At 34.9% G+C, this 13,065-nt stretch overlaps 2 protein-coding genes across 2 annotated transcripts in view; both read left to right on the plus strand.

The window, feature by feature from the left end:
• The first annotated feature begins 442 nt into the window (after window positions 1-442).
• Hsc70-3 (heat shock protein 70 cognate 3) lies at window positions 443-4,480 on the plus strand. Its single transcript, XM_066293640.1, has 5 exons — window positions 443-602; window positions 968-1,110; window positions 2,139-2,370; window positions 2,442-2,658; window positions 2,869-4,480. Exons 2-5 carry the CDS (start codon window positions 983-985, stop codon window positions 4,266-4,268), a joined length of 1,977 nt encoding a protein of 658 aa, XP_066149737.1. The 5' UTR covers window positions 443-602; window positions 968-982; the 3' UTR covers window positions 4,269-4,480.
• Window positions 4,481-7,981: 3,501 nt separating this feature from the next.
• Window positions 7,982-13,065, plus strand: part of LOC136345388 (protogenin-like) — a 44,026-nt gene continuing 38,942 nt past the window's right edge. Inside the window, exon 1 of the mRNA XM_066293638.1 lies at window positions 7,982-8,245. Coding sequence (XP_066149735.1) covers window positions 8,179-8,245 — 67 coding nt within the window. The 5' untranslated portion in view covers window positions 7,982-8,178. The remainder of the gene's footprint in view (window positions 8,246-13,065) is intronic.

Raw genomic sequence — 13,065 nt, forward strand, 5'->3', positions numbered from 1 at the left:
CACTTAATTCTTGAATAATCAGTATGTATCACCTACATTTCAAATTAAACAGTTCGGCAGTGGTTCTCTGTAAGAAAACTTTTATTTTGTTCTAATAATTGAAAAAAAAAGAACCCACGCAATGATGATATTAGTAATACAATAAAATAAAGTAATCGACATCAAATGATAATCAATATGTCTACCTTACGCAATAGTAACAAATTCAAACTTCCCGCGTTCTCGACTCACTTACAATGCTTCAATGCCTCACATACGTTTCTCCTTTCTCGCGTTTGCTAGAACGTGTTCTTCTCCATAGGCAGGTCTTTATCTGTCAAAATTCTAGATCCTCCCAACGTGGACCAATCACGACCAGACAACAAACGTCATTGCGACCAATAGCGGCCGAGATAATTTAAAACCAAACCAATGAGAATAAACCACGGTGGAAAACGTCTAGTATATTTTGGTAGTGACAGTACAATTGATCCAGTCATTGGAGTTGTAAGCAAACGGGAAGTGGAAAGATTCTGATTTTTGCAGCTTTTGCAGTGCAAATTTTCGTTTTAGTGTACTAAGTTGTTTGTGAACTATTGCCGTTTTCATATTGGGTCGTTTAAGTAAGTTTCCTGTAAGAGTAGTTTAAGATTTCAGCAGTAACAATTGAGGAAGTAAGTTATCATCCGGTGTTTGTGCAGTAGCTAAAAATTCCAAAAAAATCGACAATTCTGGAAGTTCTTTAGAACTAAAAACGACTCTTTAATCAAGGAAATAGAACTACACAGAAAAAATTCAACGTCAAATGCTTTTTATCCCCAATTTATGTTTTTGAATCATACAGTATAAGTTGACGTGTCACTGCGTCTGAAAACTGTTAACTCTTCAAACTGGGTCATCATTGTCCCGTTATAATTAATTCCGTTGACAAACTTCAGGGATTTTCTTTACGTATTTCAAACATCTAGCTTTTTGTTTTCTACCTTAGGAGAAGTCGAGAAACATGAAGTTACATTTGCTGTTTGGGGCAGTCTGCCTCCTTGCCCTTAGTGTGTGTGCTAAAGAGGACAAAAAGGATAAAGAAGATGTTGGAACTGTGATTGGTATTGACCTGGGAACAACATATTCATGGTAAGAATTGATACTGGAATTTTTAGACAAAAAATATATTGTTAAAAATATTTATGTAATTTGGCCTTAGCAATAGTTTTTTTAACAAATTTTTCTATATTTTAATATTGTCCTTTTTATTTTAATATTAATTTGAATATTTTTTGTTTTATATTAAGATTGTTCAATTCAATGAATTTTGATTCTTTGTTTCTAAGGTACAGGATCTTTAAAATGTTTCTGAATGTTTTTATTGCAACCCTTATAGTTCTTGAAGTATTAAATATATATTTGGATTAAGTATCAAATAAGTACAATTTTTGCATACTGATGCATTATAAATTTGCTTTAAATTAAAAATATTTTTGAAACTCCAAATTGAAACATTGCATTTTGAAACACCTGGTAGTAAACCTTTAGCAAGTTTAAATGAATGGTAGAATATTTTTTGTCTTTTAAGTTACTAATATAATCTTCAAAGTTCCTTAATTTACGGAAAAACCAAATCAAAAATGCAATTTATCAATTTACTCTCCGTGACGTCCATAACACTATTTTTTAGTAGGAATTCTGGACTTTCACTTTTACCTAAGTATATTATCTCATAGTTTATTTTGTAAGAAAAAACATTGCCAAAATGCGCCACACTGAATTACTGTTATGCTTTTTCAATTTTATGGTTTAACATTAATTAGATGAGATTTAAGTTTTTGTGCTATTGAATAAGTGCTTGTTCAATACCAAATGAATTCTTACAATATTAGTTTGCTGAGTGGGGATATCTCAATTCTTATATAAGAAATCTCAGTCTGAGAGGAAAATTAACAAAGGACTCTCAATGTTTGGTTTCAGGCCAACATCCATGTTCTATTTCAATATTTTTATGGAAATTTACTTGCTGACTAAACTTAACTCATTTTTTCCCACGCGCACAGTATTGTTATGAGAAGATGGGGAACCACTGACACTGTCATTTTTATAACCCGTTGTTCATGTGCTGTAAATTGTAAAGTTTTATTCCCCAATTTTAATCAGAAATTTCCTTGCAGCGTTGGTGTTTATAAAAACGGACGAGTAGAGATCATCGCTAACGACCAGGGTAACCGTATTACACCTTCGTACGTGGCCTTTACCGCCGACGGTGAGCGTCTTATCGGAGATGCCGCCAAAAATCAGCTCACCACCAACCCGGAAAACACTGTTTTCGACGCCAAACGTTTAATCGGTCGCGACTGGAACGATCCCACCGTCCAACATGACGTAAAATTTTTCCCATTTAAGGTTTGTAATCTTAAACAAGCTTGCTTTACATATTTTTGAAGAAGAGCTTTAAAATTTTCTAAATTGAACAGGTTATTGAGAAGAACAGCAAGCCTCACATTAAAGTGGAAACGAGCCAGGGAGAAAAAGTTTTTGCTCCTGAGGAAATTTCCGCGATGGTGCTCATTAAAATGAAGGAAACTGCTGAGGCTTATTTGGGCAAGAAAGTCACCCATGCTGTGGTTACAGTGCCTGCTTATTTCAATGATGCCCAACGTCAAGCGACCAAGGATGCAGGAGTTATTGCTGGTATGTATATAAATATAAATCTGGTGTCTACTAGGGTTATTGTGATTGCACACATTATAGAATGCCTTTGGCGTTTCTAATTGGACTCCTCGATTCTAAGATAGTGATATGTCATTTTGCTCTTACATTATTCTTATTTCCGAGATAGGCACACTCTATTTTATCACTCTTATGAAGTTTTTGTTTTTATAATGTTTTCTCGTATTTTAGGAATGACTGTAATGAGAATCATCAATGAGCCGACCGCTGCCGCTATCGCCTACGGTTTGGACAAGAAGGACGGTGAAAAAAATGTACTGGTGTTTGATTTGGGTGGCGGTACCTTTGACGTGTCCCTGCTTACCATAGACAACGGAGTGTTTGAAGTAGTAGCTACCAACGGAGATACCCATTTGGGTGGTGAAGATTTCGACCAGCGTGTAATGGATCACTTTATCAAATTGTATAAGAAGAAGAAGGGCAAGGACATCAGAAAGGACAATAGATCGGTGCAGAAACTTAGACGTGAGGTGGAGAAAGCTAAGAGGGCGTTGTCGGCTAGTCATCAAGTCAGGATTGAGATTGAAAGCTTCTTTGATGGAGACGACTTTTCAGAAACGTTGACCAGGGCGAAATTCGAGGAATTAAACATGGATTTGTTTAGATCGACCTTAAAGCCCGTGCAGAAAGTTTTGGAGGATGCTGATATGAACAAAAAAGACGTAGATGAGATTGTTTTGGTTGGTGGATCTACTCGTATTCCCAAAGTGCAACAATTGGTTAAGGAATTCTTTGGTGGAAAAGAGCCTTCTAGAGGTATTAATCCCGATGAAGCTGTTGCCTATGGTGCCGCTGTCCAGGCCGGAGTGTTGAGTGGCGAACAAGATACCGATGCCATCGTGCTTTTGGACGTAAACCCCCTGACCATGGGTATCGAAACTGTGGGAGGAGTCATGACTAAGTTAATCCCCAGAAACACGGTCATCCCCACCAAAAAATCACAAATTTTCAGCACCGCCTCCGATAATCAGCACACTGTCACCATTCAGGTATACGAGGGTGAGCGTCCCATGACCAAAGACAACCATCTGCTAGGAAAGTTTGATCTCACCGGAATCCCACCAGCACCCAGAGGAGTTCCCCAGATCGAGGTCACCTTCGAAATCGACGCCAATGGTATTCTCCAAGTGTCTGCTGAAGATAAAGGCACCGGAAATCGTGAAAAGATTGTTATCACTAACGATCAAAACCGACTGACCCCAGACGATATTGAGAGAATGATCCGGGACGCCGAGAAATTCGCTGATGAAGACAAGAAACTTAAAGAAAGAGTTGAGGCTAGGAACGAACTGGAGAGCTATGCATATTCACTAAAGAACCAGTTGGGTGACAAAGATAAGTTGGGATCCAAAGTGAGCGCCGACGAGAAGGCTAAGATGGAAGAAGCTATTGATGAAAAAATTAAGTGGTTGGAAGAGAACCAAGACACTGATGCCGAGGACTACAAGAAACAAAAGAAGGAGTTGGAGGACGTAGTGCAGCCAATCATCGCGAAACTTTATCAGTCGACAGGTGGAGCTCCTCCTGCTGCCCCCGGAGAGGAGGATGATGAACTGAAAGACGAATTGTAAAAACCTCCGTCAGAACTAAGACTGATTTGACTGTTCAGTGATTGTATGTAGTGTGAACGAGTGAGCTGCGCGTGTCCTCAATTGTTTTGTGTATCTGATTTCTTTTTTTTGTATCAAAGACTACGTATATAATTTATTTATTCATGTCGAGTGCCGGGCATTCGAGTGGTACTTTTTATTTGCAAATAAAAAGAATCTTGGTTTCATTAAAACTACCTATTACTATACTAATAATGCATTAGCATCCGGGCAGTTAGGTGTTCTACCCGGGAGGCTTTTCAATGGATCCGCCATAGACTGATCACGAAAACGATGAATACAATAAAAAATGTTGTCATTTTTAAAGGTCTGCATTTCTTAAACGCTTTAACTGAAAATCGGAGATTTAACTTAAAAAATATTTACTCGATTATTCAAAATCAGTAGATGAACAGAGTCATCATTCTATATCGTGTGAATACCGCAGGATAATAACTCTAAAAGCTCATTGATTATAAAATCAGTGACGTAGCTTGATTAACGAAACGATTCTAATCTATGATATAATACTAGGGTGGCAGAAAATCTAACAACAAATTGTTCTATGTTCTGTTAATTATGGAAAATGCATTTATTTAACGCCTCTCTGTAATGTTATAAGTTACCCTGTATCGCGGAAACGCCGCTGCATATTTTAACAAGATAAATTCAATCTAAAAGTTCATTGATTGTAAAATCAGTGACGCAGGCTGATGGTTCATGAAACATTTCAATTTACAAGTATTTCATCCTATTAAGGTTATATTTACTGTTTAACGGGTTATGATTTCCGAGCGTACGGTTGCCAGAATGACAAAAAAGTTAAGTTATATAAGGTAGACAATTAAAACAAAACTCGTAACAGGAAACGTGAGTGTCTGCCATTATGTTATTTAAATGTTTATTAAATCTGAGTATTCGCTTTGTTTTTACTTGCAGAGTTTGTAATATTGGTACTAAAATTATGTAGCAAAAACATTAAGCGGTAAGATTGCGAACGTAGGAAACAGGAAGGTACTTACTGAGGTGGCATTTCAAAAATCTAATTCTATATTTTAAGATAATCCAAATGTTCATCAAGGATTAGAATAGTATACATAACTTTATTGTTGATAAAACAAGTAGAAAATAAGTATAATTTTTTTTAATACATGAAAATAATTCCTAAATAAAGCCATAGAGGTTCTCCTTTTGTCAAATGCTTTAATACATACTACAGCAGAGTTTTATTCGTTCACCATTACGATATTTTTTATTCTACTGAGAGCAAAATTCTCATGCATTTCAAGATTCAGAAAATTCAGATCATGCTGCTTGGATATAATTTTCCCCGATTTTTGAGGCAAGAAATTTGAAAATGTGTTCTACCAGGATTCCAGTTGAACTTGATTCTATTTTGCCTTCTGAGATCATTTTTTTTTAATTTTATTAATTTTTAATGAATTGTTAAAAAAAACTAAGTGAACCAGCTACTTGCGTGTCTACTCACGGTATCTCCTATATATCAATGCGGAATGTACTCATTAGGCCTGTGATGGGTCCTTAATGCGCCAGTTACTGGTGTTGAAAAAATCTTAGGTATTAATTGCTTTCAAGGTCCGTGTGCAAGACCCAACATTTCTCCACTGAAGTAAAGTGTATTCCAAAAATGAGAAAAATGGGTACCTCAAATAATTATAATTCCGAACATTTGCACACATGGATCCATTCGATATTATAGTATTGAAGAGAGTAATACTATTTTAGTCCTCCATGATGGAATTTTCGGAATATTTCTTATCGTTTTTCTTATAAAAATATGTGAATTCTCAGCATCAAAATTGTGTAGAAAATGAACAACGTCGAACTTCCTTTGAATAGCAACATTATTTTCTGCGAGAAATAGTATAAGTTTGGAATTTTTAGCGGTTACGTAGGAAGAATATTCGTATTCATTGTACGTACTTCTGCGGAAACGTTAAAAATTCCTAGCAGGAATAGCTTGACAGCATTAACGCCGAGAGTACTATTAACTTCATTTTAATTAATAATGCGTTTATCGTTTACCAAAAATTTAAACTGGCTTTTATAAAAGAAAATTTCAAACTTAACTAGGGAAAAAATGCAGAACACTTTAAAGCACCCTAGATGGGACATTTTTTCAAACTTCCCACTTAAATTTAATGCCAACTGCGGTTGTATATGTTTTTACTATGTCAAGTTTCCACCTTTACATTTGGTGTAAAAATTTGCATTATGCAGGTGATTTGACTAGCGGTTTATTTCATGAGATAATTTAATATGTAAATAGTCTTATTTTTGGACACATTTGTGGTATAAAATACATTCGACACATAATTTATCCCCTCCATTGTCGAAAATACCAAAAAAAAAAACAATATTTGCCGAAATAGTCTTTACTTTTCCCGGCGCTTATTTGAAATAATTTCTTAAAATAAACAATAATTCTTTTCTTCTTTAGGGGATGGTATCATGTGACCTAAAGCATCTTTGCCACCATCAACTTCATTTTTTTTATATCGATTTGATATTTTCAAAAAATGCAATAAAAATGATAGCTCGGTATCGAAAAAATTAAGTCGATGATGGTTTCCAAAATACTGAAATATCGTATTAAAAATCCGACGCTCCTGTCTTGCAAAGGACAAAAAGTACCGATAATGAAGTGATATTTATTTACATTTTATTACATTGAGCGGACTAAACATTTGATAACTGTCTCTGTGAAAAATTGAAATAAGAATCAAATATGTACTTAAATATTATGCGGATATCTCAGGCCTTAGGAGCAAATAATAATCACCAGTCTAATTTTAAGCACTGCCTTAACAATTTCTTTAGAGACCTTCTTTGGTTCACCTCACGGTTAAATCTATTCAGGTAGAGGACCAATTTGGTTTCCGTGTTGATCACATTTTAAAGGTGCCTACCAAATAAATTTTAAAAATCAACGTGCACCTAACGGTACTAATACTGAACAAAAAAAACATGAACAGTTTCATGGGTTGGTTCATGGGAATGGGATCTATGATACGATATCTACCTAAATAAATAGTGCCGCAATCGGTAATGGCCTGCGCGCTATGAATTAATCATAATGGACTTATATGTCATTGCTTGTCATATTAGTATGATAATGCAATTAAATTTACCCCAAGAATGGTTCCGTCAATTGAAGAAAATGGTTTTTAATGGAGCATTATTTCGATTTATGCCGAGACAGTGGAAATTACAAGTGTAAGTTTTATTAGAATCGAATTCTTAATGGAAACTTGCAATTGACTTGTATTTCATATAAAATCATAATAACGATCTTTTTTAAGGAATTATCTGCGAAAGTTTCTATGACAACGAACTGCCATCGGTATGAAAAATATATGTTTTGAAATGGCGCCTTATTGAAATTTTGAAACCGAGATTTATCAGTTTCATATTAAAAACTAACCTTTCTTACCCCATATATTTACATTATTGACCTAAAATTTCAACTCGACATATGTATTTATGTCTTAAATGGGTCCCAGATTTTTAATGCGTGAAAGGGGGGGGAGGGACTGACCGCCTACTGTACAAAGTGTGTAGTTTCTAGGCTAAGATAGAGCATAGAGCTAAAATTATTAGGTCATTCCTGTGCATTGCCTCTCTGCCATATAGAGCTGGGAACGTGGCAACGCAGCATACAAGCTCACGAGCATTCACTTGTTTCTTGTTTCCCCGGCCTGCTTGCCGTATCAGCCAAATGGTCAGAGTCAGCATCTATTTCGCACGGCCACAGTGTAGTTGAATGTTCTGACGTGCGCGTTCGGCGATTGTTTTTAGTTTTTGTTCATTTGTGACTTCAATTGAGTGAGAAAATTGTGCATTACATCAATACCCAAATGATTACGGATTTATGGCGGTGCGAACACTTCAGCTCTGCATTGTGTTTGCAGTAGGACTTTTCGTCGGCCCTGTAGCAGGTAAACAATCCCGATTCAATAAACGACTAATGCGTGTGTGGAACCATTCAACATGGCGGTGTGTTTTGATACTCCGCGCGGAATTTCCGGGTTTATTTGCCCCTTTCCAGGCATTTGCATAGGGGATGATTATTATTTCCTATTCCCCATTTTATGTTGCGTTTATGGAAGTTTGATTCCGCTCAGTTCAGCTGACGATGGTTGCTGTCAAGGCGAAAACATGTATGACGATATTTATAGTAGGTCAGCTTCCTAGGCTAGAATAAGGACGGTCGTCTGTTTTACCTGGGCCTACGTTGTTGGTTATTTTTACAGGCGGTGAGATTTATTAGGCACCGATTTCGGATTTGCGTAACTCCTCTATTAAGGAATTTACGCACCAACAACACATGCTAGAAAATAGATTAATCGCAATTCGCGCTAATGGATTTTTTATTATGCCGGATTCAGTCCGATGGTTTTTTGTTTTAGTGGATGTGTACCGTCTTTTGTTTTCATCATATGGAAAATACGCAGGGTGATTGCACGAATCCTCAGATACAGATACTCAACAAAATACCCACAAATTGAGCCTGTATCATCTTTTCAAATAGGTATTTTTCTTCCATTGTCCCCCAAAAAAAATGCCTTTGAACAACAGAAAGTAGGCAGTAACTTTTGCAGTAAAGTTTCAGTTTCAGTGCCCTGTCTGTAATGTAACACTTCAACCATCTAAGCATTAAATTCTTTTCAATCTCTGCAGTCTTGATGAACACCCTTTAGCAGTCTTATCTCCAAAGATGTATCATTGAACCTCCAAAGATCACTAATCAATCATGTAAATCAAAGTTCATGAACTCTCACAATCAAGCATGCCAATAGTGCTATAAGTCATGTGAAAGCAAAGTTGAAAGTTTGCAATTGATAAATATGTGGATGGGCCAGTTAAGTACTACTTGATCTTAACTTACTTGAATTAATGTGAATTCACCTGACTGCTGTTTTTTTTTTTAATAATAAAAGTAATGCTTCATATACAAAATTTTTCGACCAACCTGTATCATTATCATGGTCCAAGATCATTAGCGCTAAAAAATTGAAATCTGTAGTAAATTTTGGCCTTAAGACAGGTCCAACATTCATCGATCATATGAATTATGATTGAATAAATATAAACAATTGATAGCTCTGTCAATTAATGACCCACATTGGAGTGAAAATAAAATGAAAAAAATATTTTAGAAAAATCTGACAATCCGCCAGTTAAGAATTCATTTTACTATAGGTAACTTCGCTAAGATGATACACAATTCCCAATAAAATCATGAAATAAGGAAGGAATTGGACAGTTTCTTGCTTTCGATGGAACATACCTTTCTTCTATCTTTTAAATAAAATTTCCAGCTACTTCTTTGAATGCTAATACTAAATAAAACAGAAATTATGCATATATGACTCCCTGACATATTTTATTGTCTTTTGCCTTAGTTGTGTATTAAAGTTTTTGTACGTCCAAAATCATCTTCTATTCTTTAATAACCAATTGGTTTGGTTAGAAACAATGTCTTATCTTGACAAGTGTTTTTTCTAAATTTTTGTAACACTCTGTGAAGTTTATGGTAATTTTGAGTTTTCTAATATGATTGTTCTGATCTAATTCAGTTTCAGATATAATATACAAAATATTATATACAGGGTGTAACATATCATCATGGAAATATGTATATCTAGGAGCACTAGTACTCTTAAAAATTATTAAAAAATAGAAATGGACTTATGATCAAAAACACACTATTTTCAATACACATGGTGGTAAAGTTTTATATGTTATTCACATGACAGGAGAATATTTTCTACATTTTACATAATTCGGTTTAATTTAGATTTATTTTTATTTTAACAAATGTAATTAAATGTTAGGAATTGTTTCAGATAGTTGATAATTGAGCCAGATGGTTCTTTTTCCCTACTTTCTTTACATTCTTAATTTGCACTGATAGATATTTTTGCAAATCCTACAAAAACGGTGAAAAATACGAAAATACTGCAAGATACCAAAATGCTAAAGAATTGAAGAAGAAATATAAATTAGGTATAAAAAGTGCTACAGAGTTTTTCAACAAAATATACATATACAAAGCATAACATAGTATATGGGTCAAAATACAGTGCACCCTGTATGTGGCTAACGACGATTTTGGCATTTTGTTATAGAGGGTTTTAAAGAAAATAGATGTATGAAATTTCAAAAATTTAACTCAAGGCTTATGTAAGAAAAATTGAGATTTTGCCCCCTGTATGTTGAAAATTATGCATTTATGAGCATTTTTTAATTATTTTGCAGAGTGCTATTGCTTTCTGAAACGTCTCCATAATGATATTTTATACCTTGTATAAATATACATATATAATCTTAATTTTAACAGAAAAATTCACCATTTGACCTTTTTGCTCTTGTGACTCAAAAATTTTTCATACATATATTTTTTTATTTAATAAAATATGCATGTTAATAAAATCTTGGAATTCTCTTCTGGTATTAGAAAGTTCATGGTTACTGTTCTGTGTTCTTTATTTTGCAGAAATAAATATTTCCCATACGACCTATACTTGTTATTAAATTTCTAATTTCATCTGTATCAAAACTTCGCCAAATTTCTATTAACTTTTCTTCAAGTTCTTGAGAGTTAATTGGATGTTGAAGAGGTTTCCTCCATCTCTGTACAGAGTATGCCAAAGATTTTCTATTAGGTCTAGGTCCAGGTCTCTGGCCATCATATTATTGTAATGAATGTTATTGTTCTAAGATTGCCTCCTGTTAGGAATGCAAATTGCATTACATAGGATCTAAAAGTCTCTCTACAGGATGTTTCAGAGTTGAAGTAGCAAAAGCCAAGGAGAAATTCCGTTCAGCAAAATATGGAACAAAGTTCATATATGAATATATCATGTGAACATGAGTCCGAAAACGCTTTGTTTCCGAGGTGGAGGGTTTTATATTAAAAAAAAAAGAGTTTTTTTTTATTATTAGCTTAAAAACGTTAGTCGATTTTAATGCAATTTTTCCGGTTTTATTAAAACAATTATTAGACATTTACTGGACAAATTAGATTTTATCCAGACTTTCCAGGGGCATATCCAGCGAATAATTTGGTTGTTTTTTTTTTTGCAAAAAAAATATCACCTTGTCGTTTTTTTTTTGTGGTTTTCATGTAATATTCAGATAAATTCACTGAAATTATAATTTTGCCTCTTGACTTTTTTAGGGTCTCGCTTCGTTTTCTCAAAAAAAATTAGCATACCACACTTCTGCACGTCTCTAAACTCCCCAAGGAAAAATGAAAATACTTAGGAATTATCCCAAAACATTTATTGTAGTATTTTTACTTTATGAAAGCAAAAAAAAATTAAATAACGCCTCTGTAATGCGCAGGTACTTCTTAATATTCAAAAATACCCTTGACAACAAACGACTTGCTGACTGGGTGCGTCACTGGAAATTCTGGATCAAATCTAATTGATCCACTAGATATCTAATAATTGTTTTAATAAACCGTAGACGTTTCATTAAAATCGGCTAAAGCGTTTTTGCGTTAAAAATAAAAAACTCAATTCAAAAACTTTAACACTATATTTCGGAAATGAAGCATTTTCGGATCCATGTTCATATGGATTTTTTCCGTATTTTGTTAAAAGGAATCTCCCCTAAGGTTTCGTCACTTCAACTCTGAAATACCACGCATATTGAAGACGATGATTATACTTCGTCTGATATCACCACTAAGTTCATTTGGGCTTCGGGAGTGATGCTTCTGCCTAAACCATTACAGATCCTCCTATCCTACACCACCTAATCTTAGGCCATGTTACACTTTACATAACGTTCATTTAGTCTGTACAAACAAAATTGGGAGTCATCACTGAACATAACATTTGCCTAATCAGCCTCTAACCAGTTAACATGTTCCCAAGCAAACGTTAATCTAGCTCTGCGATGATCAACATTTAATTGAGGGCCCAGCGTAGGTCTTCTGGGTTTTAAATTGCAATTACGGACACGGTTCCTTGTAGTAACAGAACTTTACTTGCATATATCGCTTGATAACAAGAATAAGTAATACTTGTTCACTATTTAAATTTGACCTTATGCCTTTTGGCGTATTTCGTGAGTGTGTGAACATGGAGGGAGTCAAAGGAGAAAATTCGGATGAATTCGAATAACAATATCCGCAATTCGCCGTTGTAAATAAGGCTTTAAAATGAGGTGGGTAGAGAAATCGACCCTATTGATATTAAATAGTTAATGCATGTAGATGTAAAAGACATGCATGTGGACTTTCATCCGGTTCTCTTATTTTTCGCTTCTCCATCGAGTTGTCCATTGGCCCTCACGTTCACGTAATTCCTACGCAGTCTCCTAACTGACAGACCCAGGGATTGGGAGGCCATTATAAAATCCGAGAACATTTTTGGGAGTAGGTACATATTTATCTCGATTGATGTTCCGTCCATATCGTGAGGACATCACTACCCCCAGAAGTACCCAACATCAATTATATCTGCAGTGTCCCGCCGGAGTCCCGTTTCTGACACCAAATCGCAACGATTTTAACGGTCTCGGATGGTTCCAGTCCACTTGTTTCCACGTAAAAACTATTAATTCGATAAAGACAATTACAATTCAGTAACTGATAGTCCACTAATGAATCACAATTTCAGTGTCAAACCCTTTAATGTCGCTTATTACAGTTACTTCATTAGTATAGCTGTATTACTTCTAGGCTAAGTCGCTCTCAACAATGGTCTCTTATCTAGCTGAAGATCCTACGTTTGGAAGATTC

This window comes from Euwallacea fornicatus, chromosome 19, assembly GCF_040115645.1.
Source record: "Euwallacea fornicatus isolate EFF26 chromosome 19, ASM4011564v1, whole genome shotgun sequence".
NCBI classification, from domain to species: Eukaryota; Metazoa; Arthropoda; class Insecta; order Coleoptera; family Curculionidae; genus Euwallacea; species Euwallacea fornicatus.

Coding starts and splice junctions, on each gene's coding strand:
- Hsc70-3 (XM_066293640.1), top strand. CDS start 983: ATGAAGTTACATTTGCTGTTTGGGGCAGTCTGCCTCCTTGCCCTTAGT. Junction 2,371..2,441: donor TAAAATTTTTCCCATTTAAG/GTTTGTAATCTT, acceptor TAAATTGAACAG/GTTATTGAGAAGAACAGCAA. Junction 2,659..2,868: donor GGATGCAGGAGTTATTGCTG/GTATGTATATAA, acceptor CTCGTATTTTAG/GAATGACTGTAATGAGAATC.